Source organism: Diospyros lotus, chromosome 12, assembly GCF_014633365.1.
Source record: "Diospyros lotus cultivar Yz01 chromosome 12, ASM1463336v1, whole genome shotgun sequence".
Taxonomy (NCBI): Eukaryota; Viridiplantae; Streptophyta; class Magnoliopsida; order Ericales; family Ebenaceae; genus Diospyros; species Diospyros lotus.
The window spans coordinates 9,697,236-9,711,616 of NC_068349.1; the positions used below are offsets into that span (position 1 = coordinate 9,697,236).

The following is a 14,381-nucleotide window of genomic DNA, read 5'->3' on the forward strand; positions in this document are numbered from 1 at the left end:
TTATAAAGAGAAACAAAACATAACATTAAACTGATAGTATTAAAGGATAAAATTCACCAATAACAACTTTTCATTCTACAAATATGTGTTGGACTATGTCTACCTTTATATAAAATTAATTTTTTTTTTCCTTTTGAGATGCAAAATTGTTGATTAAATCTCCATAGTCAAGTTTATCTAATAAATCGTGAGTTTTATGGGGAACACCACAACAATGATTAAAAAATAAAAATTGGTGAAGGAAATTAAAAAAATTTAAAATGTTTTATATTTAATTTTAATAAAATATTAATTATTAAAAAAATAAAAAATATGTATAAATATTACAAATTTCTAAAATCTAATAATTTGAGGAGCCTAATGCCATGGCATAAATGGCTTAAGGATAGGGTAGGCCTGCAAACATCACCCTCGATGGCGTATCCTTGGCCACTGACAGAGTGGTGCCAATCAACAACAGCCACCAAGACTCAACGTGATTGAACCGTGACGTATGGATCATAGGGTCATGTTATTGTTATTTCATGACCTACACTATAGGCTACATAATATATTATAAATGATTAAAATATCTTTTGTGTCTCATCGTCTCGTGATATCTTACTATTTTGGATAAAAGATATTTTAGTGATGCACTCACTATTTTATATTACCTCACCATCTCATTTCATTATCTTAAATGAGAGATATTTTAAATATTTTAATATTATTATATAGCTCCAACTCATGAGATTAGAGTAACATTTTTCATAGCAGTTTCTTCAAATCTTACGTGGCTGTGCAATCAGACCTCCACGTGTCCAAGGCTTTTGCCCTCGTTTTTACGTGTTCCCTACTCTGCCCAGATCTCCATAAACCGAAGATTTCTCTGGCACTTTCTCATTCTCGACAGACTCTCTCTCTCTCTGGCTCTGTCTCTGTCTCTGTCTCTGTCTCTCTCTCTCTCTCTCTCTCTCTCTCATCGAAGCCTATGAAAGCTTCGGTGCGGAAAATTTCACACGACAGACTGTGTCCGTAAGTGTTCTTTGAGCAATCACGGACCGAGCAATTCGAAGATGTTGGAAGATCAGGTGGCGTTTCTGTTGCAGAGTTACCTCGGGAACTATGTCAGAGGTCTCAATAAAGAAGCTCTCAAGATCAGCGTCTGGAAAGGTTTGAATCATTTGATCACTTCACTTTCTCGACCTAATTTCAGTTTCTTCTCTGTTTTTTTCGAGTTACGGATGTAATTCGTCTTTCGAATTGGATGCAATTTGCCGTTACCGTTATTGGTATAATTTAGGAGTGGAGAAGAAAAGTAATCCAAGTCTGCTGTTATAGTGATGTTGGAGTCAACTAATGTGGACTGTTGTAATTGCATAGCTTGAGTTTTGTGTGCTGGTGTGTATTCTTTGGGCCGTGGACGGATAAACTTAAAAGTGGTTCGTCATGAAGTAGAATCTATTGTTTTCTACCGATGTAAATACGGTATCGTCGCTGCTGTTATTCTTTTCATAGTATGTTCCTTTAGGGAATGATGCTTGAGGCTTTTGTGGGCCGCACTCGGGATGAATAATCCGTGAATTGAGGTAGATAAAGACATTCATTGATGAAATGAGTTAGATAAATGTATATATGAATATATCTTCTATTGAATTAAACATTTTTGAACTACTTGGGCTATAATTTCTTGTTGAAACAAAATTACACCAACCGTTTATTCTTTATCTCAAGCAATACTCTCAACGTGACTTTTCATAATTGGGGCCAGTTATTGAACTTGGATGTACGTTGACAATCATTTAGATCAACTTGTATTTTCTATCTCTAACATGAAAATGATGGTTAAAGTGGAGAAGCGCTTCTAGCATTATATGCAATGGTAAAATCCCTTTATAGCCAAAAGGGAAGTTTTATAGGATGACTATAGGATTTCGAATTGGTTAGTTAAGTGTTTTAAGTGCTGACATGTAAGAAATATGAGTGTGCCGAGATTAGAATGTTAGGATGCATGTGTGAACAAAATGAGAAGTAGGTCATACATGATAAAGATAAGAGGGTCATCTATTAAAGATAAGATGGAGGAGTTATAATTATGATGGTTAGGACAAGTGAGGAGAAGATTGATAGAAACACTTGTGTGGTGAATAGATGAAATGGAGAAAAAATTGTAAAAAAAAAGAGGAGAGGAAGACCGAAGAAAACTTGATGGGAAACCCTTAGACATGGCATAGGATATAATAACCTTATAGAGGATATGACTTGTATAAAGCTTACTAGAGGTTTTGAATTCATGTGTTGACTCTACTTAATGGGATTAAGGCTTGTGATTGTTGTTGTAAACGTGAAAATAGGCAATTCTGCAATATTGGTAGTGAAGTAAAAAAAAAAAAAAAAAAAAAAAAAAGAGTAAGGCAACAAAAGGAATTCAACCAAGAAACTGTCATAGGAAAAATATGAATAAATACCACTAGAGAATGGTAAGAGCTAGGGTTCTTAAGGATTGAAATTGAAATTAGATTTTGTTGGGGCAACATGTACAACTTTGTATATATTCATTAATAGGCTATAATAGGCTCATCTGGGAGATGCCCATCTATGAGTGGATCCAAGAAACAACAGTTTTGAGCAGAAAACTGGTTTTCAAAGCAATAGTTGCTAAATAGAAGTAAGAGGGGAATTGCTCTCTATCTCTTTCTTTGTGTATATATATATATATATCTTCTTGTTGGTAGAGTTGCTCTTTCTTTTAGGCAGGTTGAAACAAGAAATAGGCAGGGACAGCTAGAGTTATTACCTCTTTGTAGCTAAAGTTGGTTTATTGCAGGGTACTATGTGACTGTGTAGGGTAGGGAAAGCATACTGTTGTGGTTGGTAACATACATAATATAGCACGTTTTTCGTTTCTTTACCACCGTTCTTGTTGTTTGAGCGTTGGAATCAGTTAAACATGTATTTTGGTTTTAAATCAGAAGCAGAGTGCTCTCTCAGATGCACTCTGTTTAGTAACATCTTACTTCTTCTGATAAATGCTTATGAGCTGAAGACCTTATTGGGCACTTTTTGTTGTGATTGTCATTGCTGTGACAGGTGATGTTGAGCTAACAAATATGCAACTGAAGCCAGAAGCATTGAATGCATTAAATTTGCCCATTAAGGTTAAGGCAGGATTTCTTGGATCAGTTAAGTTGAAGGTTTGTCTTCCATACTTTTCTGGTTTATAACTTGGACCAATTGTTGTAGAATTGTTAAGTACCAAATTCACTTAAATCTTTAAGTTGTTTTAGAAAGCAATAATCTTTTATATTATTTCCAGTCTTAACAAACTTCCTCTGATTTGGCCGTTTCTATTCATAAGCAGACCAAAAGCATATTTCACACAATTCACATATCTGGTCGCAGAATTATCATTTAAACTCATTTTGTTTTCAATTATATGAGGGGGGGCACATAATTTGTTTCCAGAAGCAATTCCATTTTCGAGTTGATATTTGTCTTAAGAAATTCATGATACATGTCAGATAAACAAAGAATTGTTTCATATCATACTGGACAGTAAAATAAAAACAGTTTTGTTGTTTCAAAGCATCTACAAAATCCAGTTGTTTCATTTCATGTTTACTTACCGTATGTCGATATACTCTCTTTAAAGCCAGAGTGCACCTTGAGAATTGTTCACTAGAAGGCCAAGTGTACCTTTAAGAAGATATTTATTTACCATTCATGGGCGTGCCTATCATATTGCTATATGTTTCATCAATCACTGAATTGGATCTTTTCAATCTATAAAACTCGAGTTATACTACATTGTGGCAATAATATTGATCTTTGCATAGTTCCAATAAGGTCTCTAATGTTTCATTAATTTAGGTTCCATGGAGTAGGCTTGGCCAAGATCCAGTTTTAGTGCATCTGGACCGCATATTTTTACTGGCAGAACCTGCAACTCAAGTTGAAGGATGCAGTGAAGATGCTGTTCAAGAAGTAAAGAAAAGCAGAATACAGGTTAAACATTATCTTACTGTGTTGAAGTTGGCCAGTTGCCCCGTATCTGTCCAAATATCTGATTTTTGTTGCTTTGTGTTAGGAGATGGAAATGAAGCTCCTGGAGAGTAGAAAAATATTGAAGTCTGAGATGGTATGTCTTTAATGTTCAATGAGGTTTATGCAGAAGTTTCACTCTTGGTTGCTGATGCTGCTTGTGTATTTTTGTGTGTATGTGTTTGTTAGCATGCAGCACACACGCACATGTCACATCCCCCTCTATGGGTTATGTAACCAGCCATGAACCCAACTAAGACTTAAAATTTACTAAGCCTAAAATTCCTTCCATATTTACATTTTTGAAATTACAAAAAATAATCGAAAACTAAACTATCCCAATTGAATTCCTTGCTAATCCTCTGATCCAAGTCCAGTTCTAGTTCCCTAATCCTGCTCACCTGAAAAATATGTTAGGTAGAGTGGTGAGCTTAAAGGCCAGTGAAGGTCACCTTACATAATAGGTCAATACCAAAATAAAGAATTTCATACATATACAATAAAAACAAATTTTAGTTTCAAATATTCACCAATATTTCCCCATGCAACAACAAATAAAATTAATAAAGAATGACAACATACCACATGGTGTAGCTAACAATTTCCACAATGTATAATCACCAATAAATAAGAGGAATCACAATAATATTCAATAAATAATTTCAACCCTAATAAATATCTCAATGGGCAGTATAGCCTTCAATCCAACAATGTTCAAGGGGAGCCAGTAAATTTTGTGGGATTTACCCCCAAGTACCTGGTGGAGCATGACAGAATAATCAGTTCATCTCCTCCCATTGAGAAACTAAAATTCCCATGGTATTGTATAGATAACCGAATTTTAGTTGCCAAGTAATCCCTAGACTTCCCAAATGATTCCACAATAGTTTATAACAACACACTAATACCATTAATAATATTTTAAAAATAATTTGATAAATCCCCATTCTCAATTTGTTTTTAAATCAATAGTTCAAGAATATAAATCAAGTAACGAAATTGAGAATATTCATTATGTCAAAATAATTTTCAACATGCATGGGATTCATTTGAAAGCATCTAGTCCAAGAATAACCACTCACCTAACCCCTTTGTAGAGAAAATCCATAAATATCCAGCAACTTTACTTCTCACTCATGGTCATAGCTAAGTTTGATGACTTAATACTCCTGTAAGCTTGTATATAAGCTTGTATATATAAGCCCCATAGTTCTTATCCAAATCCCTTTTGGTTTGGATTCAATTTCCCCTTTTATTTCTAATTCCTCAATTAATCATAATCCTTATCAAATCCTAACTAGCAAATACATAGGGTTCTTTTTATTTATCCTCAAAATCTACATTATCAATCCTAATCCCTTTTCACCAAGGAATTAGTTTGTCTCCGAACTTTAAATAAATAGTTTCCTCTTCTACAAGGAATTGATTTGTTTCCAATTCCTTAATTAATCCTATTCCTTCTCAAATCATATTAAGATAATATCCTTATATGTTTCTGATTTCTCTCTCAACTATCCCTTAGAGTCAAATCCTAATTCTTCTCAAATTCTCTTTTAATAATACATACATATATATATATATATATCATTATGATTTTTCTTTATTTAGCCTGGACTTAATCAATTTTAATTCAAAAGTCCATCCCCTTTAAATCCCTCCACAACTATGGTAATCCCTCTTATCTCAATGTCCATTTAGAATCTTTTCTCAATTCTAATTTCTGTGAAACTTTAAATTATCCTAATCTACAATGGCTTTAGAAATCCTATTTCCTTTTCGATTTTGTTTTCCCTCTTATTTGTCTCTTTCTAGAAATTCGGGTGTTACATATATATATATATATATATATATAAATACACACACACACACACACATGCCTGGAAAAAGTTCACAAAAATAAGTACATTTATTTTTGTTTTTGACTGGGCTATGTTAAGCCGTGACCAGCTTGCCCACTTAACTTGTGGAACACAGGTTACATTTTATGGTACAGAAAACCTGGTTAAGATGTGAGTGTTCTTTATCCTATACTGAAGATTTATGTGTTGGAAGAACTCCTGTTTGCCAACATCCTGTCAGCCATAAACATGTATAGCGAAAAGCTATGGCTGTGGGCTTCATTTCATTTGCGTGTCTATCTAGATAAGGGCCTCGGCAACTTCTAAAGAGAGCTCAACAGTAATTGCTCATGCATATGTTTGCTTTCCCAATTGCAATGCTATGGTCAATCTTATGCAGACAGATTTGACTTAGACATTCTTTTTGCACTAAATTTCTGGTACTAGTTGAATATTGCATTTCAGCATTCTTTTATTTGCTTTACTTGCAGTTCGAGAGAGGTTGTCTTGTTTTCCCTTTAAGCAATAGATAATAATTGCCTATCATCGTATATTGAATGTTTGACTTCCAAACAATTATCTTGTATATTTCAAGTTCTTGTTGTGATAATTTTAATTTTATCACATGGGACATATTAATCTGCCACAATTACCTAAGAAGTAATGAGCTAATGCTTACTGTACTTATTACAGATGACTCCTTCAACCAGGTAAAAAAGACATTAACTGCAGTTAACCAATGATTGATTCTGTCAATGCTTCTTGGTTCAAGTTACAGCATGTGGATGTATGCTTGAAATTTATAGCTCTTTCAAAATTGTTATATTTCTCTCACCTCTCCAACCCACCCCACCCAACAAAACACGTGTGCACAAATGATTTTTGGTTCAATGACTTTTGCTTTGTGATGTTATGTTTCTTGCTGAAGGTGTATATGCTACAAGGAACACTAATTATATGCCGCTTAATTTGGACACACATTTTTTTTTGGCAGTTGGGATGGGGGTTAGGATCAGAAGAAGTGATTTACTGGAGTTTAGGCACTAATCAGTAGACTTCCTTACATGATCACATGGTAAATGGGGAACTGGCACATGGCACTTTTGAATGTAAGAAGTGATTAATATAAAACAGTAATTATAAATATGATATTGGTAGGTAATGCAATTGCAACTGGCACATGGCACCAATTCTCTTCTTCTTTTTTTTTGGGTGGGGGGTGGCAAGAAACAATTATAAGCAGAACCTGATGATACGATGAGTGAGGTAAATGTAACATTTGGGGAGCAAATATTATGTGCCCTGGACCAATTATGCCTTCTATTTTGTGGACCAAGTACAGTCTTTTTTGATGCTTAATTCTGGTTGTAAATAACAAGTAACAAAATGGGAATTTTTTTCTCACAATTAGAAAAACAGAAGTTTTGAATCTGCATTTGTCATTGGAGAATGTTGGATAATGTGTAGAATTATGAAGCTTCTCTGCATTAGCTTGTGGTTCCATGCCACTTGGGGGGAGAATTCTTGGATTATCATATTTGTGGAAGCATCTAAGGTTTTGTGATAGTATTGTTTGCTGTTGCTGTTCTTGTTTCCGTATAATTTCTGCTGTTGTTTGGTTGTTGTAGTATATTTGTTGTATTAGTATTAGTGCTGAATTTCTGTATTAGTTATTGATGAGGCGGTGCCTCTTTGTGAGTAATGAGCTGCCTATTTAAGCAGCTCTTATGTTCTTTCTCTAATGTTAAGTATTCATTTTCTCTGCAATATAGTTTACGACTTCTCTCGTTATTCCTTCTCTCCTATTTTGTTTCTGTTATTTTTTTGTGCCCTAGGGTTTCCGTTTTATGGTATCAGAGCCATTGCTCTAACCTAATGGCCTCAAATCACACTCTCAGCTCCTCCTCCTCCTTATCAACTGCTTCTGAATCTGAATTTTCAATTTCATTCCGATCAAACTTGACTCTAGTAACTACATCTTCTGGGAAGCTCAAGTTCTCACCATAGTTCGAGCCTTTGATCTAATGTCTTTCCTCAATTAAACGTCTCCTCCAACAAAGTTTCTGCTCAATCCAGAAGGAGAAGCGGCAGTCAATCCGGAGTATTTGAGCTGGATCCGATCTGATTAGCTCCTATTGGGATGGCTCTTCTCCACCATCGATAAGGAAGTACTTGCGCAAGTGATTCACTGTGAATCATCTGTCGAGGTATGGATTTTTTAGAAAACTTATATTCTCGACAAATAATAACAAAGTCATTTTAGTTAAAACAATAGTTAAGATTAATAAAGAATGATTCACTCTCTATAAATGATTATATACTAAAGATTAAGATGATAGGACATGCTTTGGCAGCCATAGGAGAACCGTTGAATGACAAAGATATATTGCTGGCCATACTTAATGGACTAGATCAAGAGTATGAAAAGTTGTGAGCCTCATAACATATCAGATGGACGAAATAGATCTGGGAAATGTGCAATATTTACTGTTGATGCATGAACAAAGGTTGTCGGTCAAGAATTCATCTCATTTTGCTATAAATTTTGATTCGGTGTCTTTTATGCATGTGAATGTGGCATCAGTTCGTACTACACAGAATAATAGCTTTGGTAATAATAGAGGAGGATGTTCTCAGAGAGGGAGTGGATTTGTTAATAGAGGAGGAGGGAGAGGTTGAGGTAGACCTTCTAACAGGAGAGTTTATTGTCAATTGTGTGGGAAACTAGGGCATTTTGTGGATTGGTGTTATCACCGTTTTGACAGAAACTTCCAGGGTGTGCCTAATCAAGGATTTGGCTGATCTAGTGATGCTAATCAGTCAGAGTCTAGAGCTTATATGGTCTCCTTGAGTGATTCTAATGGAGCATACATGAATGACACTGGTTCAATACAAGGGTCTCACTATGGTAGTCCTTCTAACCCTTACACACTTGATAACTTTGGCTGTTCAGCCCTCTTTTTCACATCCAGCCTGGTTTGTTGATTCCGGGGCAACTAATCACATCACTTCAAATCTAAACAACCTCTCATTGCATCTCCTTATACTGGTGGGGACAAAGTTGCCATAGGTAATGGTAAGCAACTGCCTCTTACTCATATTGGTACTAGTTATTTACAAGCCAAGTCCAAATCAAATTTAGTTCTTCCATTACCTAATGTTCTTCATGTTCCGAGTATGAAGAAAAATTTGATTAGTGTGTCACAACTTACTCATGATCATAATGTTGTAGCTGAATTTCATTTGGATGTTTGTTTGATTAAGGACAAAGCTTCCAAACTGGTGCTACTTCGGGGACATCTTAAGGATGAGCTCTATCAGTTGACCCCAGCAACTTGTTCTACTGTTGGTAGCACTTCTGTCCAATCCCTAGCATTTTCATCTGTTCCTTTAGTGTTTTCTTCTTTAGTTACATGTAACAAACAAGGTTCATGCAAATGGAAGAACTTATTTTGTCATGAGCTTCCAAGGGATGTAAATGTAGTTCCAAATACTAGAATTTGTCAACAGTGGCATGATAGGCTAAGACACCCATCAGGGAAAGCGTATGTATCTGGACATGTACAGTTCAATCCTAGTGATTTTCCCTATCCCACTTTCTTTTCTTCTCTACCTCAGTCATCAAGATTAACTAGGTATTCTATTGCCTTTTTGGAACCTATCTCTTCCTCTTCTAATTTTTTAATGTGTCCTCAAATAGCACAGTTTTTAGCCCCATCACCGTCTAGTGCTATCTCCAATGGTACATGTGACAGTTTAGCTCGGTCTACTGGTGCCTCACAAGATCTCCAACCTTCTATTATTCAGTCACTAGAACCTCCAATCTCTCTACCCAAGCCTAAACCTGTTCCAACACCTTCAATTCACCCTATGATCACAAGATGAAAGTCTAAACAACTAGTTGTCCCTTCCCCTCATGCCTTAGTGAGTTCCCTTGAACCTAGTTCAGTTCATGAGGCTCTTTTAGACTCATGATGGGTTAAGACCATGGAAGAAGAGTACACAGTTTTGCAGAGAAATAATACTTGGGAACTGGTTTATTTTTCTCAGAATATGAACTTAATTGGCTGTAAATGGGTTTTTCGGGTGAAGTATAATCTTGATGGGTCTATTCTTAAATATAAGACCAGGCTGGTTGCCAAGGAATTTCTTCAAACTCCGGGAGTGGACTGTGCTGAAACTTTCAGCCTAGTAGTTAAGGATCCAACCATTAGAGATATCTTTTCTTTAGCAGCCACTTTTGGTTGGGAGATCCAACAAGTTGATGTCAACAACTTTTTTCTTAATGGTGATCTAATTGAGACTGTTTTTATGACTCAACCTGAAGGGTTTATAAGCTCTCAGTTTCCTAATCATATATGTCGGTTGAAGAAATCTTTGTATGGGCTTAAGTAAGCTCCTCAAGCTTGGTATATGAAGCTGAGAACAACATTATAGAATTGGAGATTTGTTAGGGCTGTGTTAGATGCTTCTTTGTTTATCAAGAAGACAGCTGGTTATGTGCTCTTTCTCTTGGTATACGTTGATGATATACTCATCATAGGTTCGGATTCCACAACCCTTAGATTGTGTATTCATGACTTGGACACACATTTCGCTCTTAAGACCCTTGGCTCTATGAATTACTTCCTAAGGTTTGAAGCATATAGGGATGACAGTGGTATATATCTAACTCAGTCCAAATATGTAGTTGATTTGTTGAAAAAGGCTGCTATGCAAGATTGCAAACCTTGTGCGACTCCTATGGCTGCTGGGATTTCTTTAACTAATGAAGGAGAGTCATTTTCTAATCCATCTTTGTATAGAACTCTTATTGGTTCCTTGCAGTACTTGACATATACTCTCCCTAACATAGCCTTTACAGTGAATAAATTGAGCCAATTTATGTCTAATCTTGAGTCTCAACATTGGTTAGCTTGTAAGAGACTACTTCGATATCTTAAAGGGACTATTGGCTTGGGGTTGGTCTTCTCTCCTTCACCAGATGATCTGTCCTTACAAGTTTACATAGATGCAGACCATGATGGCTGCAAAGTGACTAAACGATCTTTTATTGGTTTTTGTGTCTATCTCAGAAGAAATCTTAGGTGGTGTTCTCTTCGTGTTTCAGTTTTTAATTTTGAGTTTTGAATTCATTTTTAGTTTTGTGTTTTGAGTATCCGTTTTGAGATTTTTGAAAACGTGTTCTTTTTGTTATTTTGAAAAACTGTTTCTTAAAACAAAAAATTAGAAAACAGGTTTACTTTAAAATTTTGAAAAACTTCATTTTAGAATACTTTATTCAATAAATTTAATTTAAAATAAATTATAAACATTTATTAATAAATTATTATTAAAAAAATTAATACAAAAAAATTATATTACATATCATATTACATATTCGTATTCAAATAAAACAAAACCTAAAAAAATCACATCAAAAAAGAATTAAGAACACAGAAGACAGAATGGATGGGGTCTCGCACGAAGGGGAGGCGATGATGGTGGACGCGATGCAAGGGGATCGACAGTGGGCAGTGGACGGCGACTCGCACGACCGGTGGCGAGCGCGGTCGACAGCGGTGGTCGCGGTGGTAGTGGTTGATGTGATCGACGGCGGTGGCGAAGGCAGTGCTGTGTTTTTAGGTTTGCGATTTTTGGGTGTTTTGGAGAATAGAGGAGAGAGAGAGAATGGATGGGGTCTGCCAGATTTGGGGGGAGAGGGGGGGTCGATGGCGGCTTTCAGCGGTGGTGGGCGAGGTCGACGGCGGCTCTGGTAGCGACGGAGATTGCGGGAGAGGTCGACGGCGGCTCTGGCAGCGACGAAGATGGTGGGCTCGGTGTTTGGCCGAGGCTTGAGAGAGAGAGAAGAGATGCGAGAATGGAGGCTAGGGTTGGTGGTGGAAGAGGGGGGGGGGGGGGGGCGGCTGTCCGTTTTCCGTGTTTTCATGTTTTGTGTGTGTTTTCGCAGAAAACACCCGAAACAACAAAATGTTGTTTTGGGTTTCCTTTACAAATTTTTTCTTTGTTTTTGAAAACGTGTTTTTGAAAATAACAAAGAGAACATGTTTTCAGTGTTTTGAAAAATTGAAAACAGAAAACGGCCCGAAAACGCCAAAGAGAACAGGCCCTTATTGTTTGGGGGTCTAAGAAACAATCAGTTGTTGCTAGATCAGTTGGGGAGGATGAGTACTGAGCAGTTTCTCTAGGTGTGACAGAATTGATGTGGCTGAAATCTTTATTTCTGGAGTTGGGATATCTGTGTGCTGCTACTCCTATAGTGTGGAGTGACAATTTGGCTGCCAAGAGCATGGCTGAAAATCCAGTCTTTCATTCTCGAACCAAGCATGTCGAGATTGATGTCCATTTTGTTCGTGAGAAGGTAGAAAGTGGTGAAGTGGAAATCAGATATGTTCCAACATCTGATCAGGTGGCTGATATTCTCACTAAAGGGTTGCCTAGAGACCAGTTCTTGTTTCTGTGTTAGAAGCTTGGTTTGAAGATGTCCCCCGTGTATGATGATTCTAGGGTTGCTGCAGGACTGCCCAAGAATAAGTGCTTATCTTCCATAGAGCCTGATTTGAGGGGGAGTGTGGAAGCATCTAAAGTTTTGTGATAGTATTGTTTGCTGTTGCTGTTCTTGTTTCTGTATAATTTCTGCTGTTGTTTGGTTGTTGTATTAGCATTAGTGCTGAATTTCTGTATTAGTTATTGATGAGGCGGTGGCTCTTTCATGGGTAATGAGCTGCCTATTTAAGCAGCTCTTATGTTCTTTCTCTAAGGTTAAGTATTTATTTTCTCTGCAATACAGTTTACGACTTCTCTTGTTATTCCTTTTCTCCTGTTTTGTTTCTGTCATTTCTTTGTGCCCTAGGGTTTCCGTCTTAATATTGTACAAGTGTGTTTGCTTGTAGTACAAGTACAAAGTGTGTGGTTCATTGATCCTTCTCTGGGAGCTCTCTTGTATTGGCATCTGGACCAGCACAAGGAGATGACGGGATGAGTTCTTCACAATTCAAGTTCATGATTCGAGATGGGTTGGGGGTGGCGGGTGGCTTGAGACTTGGCACAATATTTGGCTGGGGATGTGCCTTTGTGCACGTCATTCCTGTATTCATATAATATTATTATTAGTAAAAATGCCTGGCATTGTCTTTTCCTTAGAAGAATACTTGGGTGCCCCTATTGTCCCTACACCCCTCTATTTTGATTTGCCACTTGGTAGGTATTCTATTATTGTAATGGACATTTCTGTGAGGTGGGTGAGCATGCTCTTAACTGGGGTTTTGCATGTGTCAAAAAACAGAGGAGATGGCAAAACAACCTCTTGATAACTATGATGCAGTGCAGGAGTGATGTGTTTACTCTTGTCTATTTCTAATTTTTCTATTAGTGATCACTTTTTATACATCTTAAGACATGAAAGCTACCTTCTTGCATGATGCGATGCATTTGGAGGTAGTAGAATTTGCACACTTCTGAAGAAATAAAATGTAAAAAAAGTATATGCATTCTCTTAAAACTCTTGTCCATTTTATGGTTGAGCTTAGCCTTGGAATGGGGCTCTAGCACTTCTTCCTTCAATTTTCGTGGTGGTGATGCCCAATTACTCTTTTAATGAAATTTACTTGGATTAAAAGATTTTTACATAATTAGAAAAAAAGAGAAAAGAAGATTTTTATACAGAATACCACCTTGGCCTTTTTGGTCCCCCCTCCATTGCATTTTCCTGATTATTGTTACGATGGTACAAGGTACTTTGAGACATTTTTGTATGCAGATTATTTACTTCCTGAGGTTGTATTTACGCTTCACTGTTTTTTGCTGGCTTTTTTGTTGCTGCTTTTTTGCCTATCAATTTTGTTGCTGTTGTTTGAGGTAAATGACATTATGGTGCTGAAAATTGTAATTTTTAGGCCAAGTTGTTGAAAGTGAAATTGCTAAACTTTCTTGTTTGCTTAATAGTTGGCTTCTTGATTCTCCTATTCTTGTTATTCTTATTGAAGTAAGATCTTGTTGCTTTGGTTGTTCTGAAGAACAAATCATGGCTGGGGTCGTTGATCGACACAATAATTGGTAATTTGAGGCTTTCAATTTCAAATATTCACGTCCGGTATGAAGATACTGAGAGGTAATAACTAATAAGTTTGAATGCTGATTTCTTTTTAACTCAATAACTTGTTTATGGACTTTGTGACTTTCATTTTGTAGCAATCCTGGCCACCCATTTGCAGCTGGTGTGACCTTGGAGAAACTGTCAGCTGTGACAGTTGATGATAATGGGAAAGAGACGTTTCTTACTGGGGGTGCACTAGAGTGTATTCAGAAGGTTCCATTTTTCTAAACTTTTAAGTGCATATTCACCTTGGTTCCTAATGTAAGTGTAATTGTTATGTAAGTGAAATTGTCTCTGTTATATTATTGCAGTTAACTGTTGTATCTTTTATAAGGAGCAAATATCAAGATGGTGATGGTGATTTGATGGTTAACACCCCCCCCCCCCCCCCCCCAAAAAAAAAAAAAAAGGTTGTATAATTGGCCATG

At 36.5% G+C, this 14,381-nt stretch overlaps 1 protein-coding gene across 3 annotated transcripts in view; it reads left to right on the forward strand.

Moving 5' to 3' along the window:
* Positions 1-892: 892 nt before the first annotated feature.
* Positions 893-14,381, forward strand: part of LOC127814276 (uncharacterized) — a 174,586-nt gene continuing 161,097 nt past the window's right edge. Inside the window, exons 1-6 of one of the 3 annotated variants that reach the window (XM_052355686.1) lie at positions 893-1,152; positions 3,070-3,173; positions 3,850-3,984; positions 4,067-4,117; positions 13,874-13,968; positions 14,049-14,166. In XM_052355686.1, the coding sequence (XP_052211646.1) occupies positions 1,056-1,152; positions 3,070-3,173; positions 3,850-3,984; positions 4,067-4,117; positions 13,874-13,968; positions 14,049-14,166 (600 nt within the window). In that variant the 5' untranslated portion in view covers positions 893-1,055. The other 2 variants (XM_052355687.1, XM_052355688.1) reach the window with 2 other exon arrangements.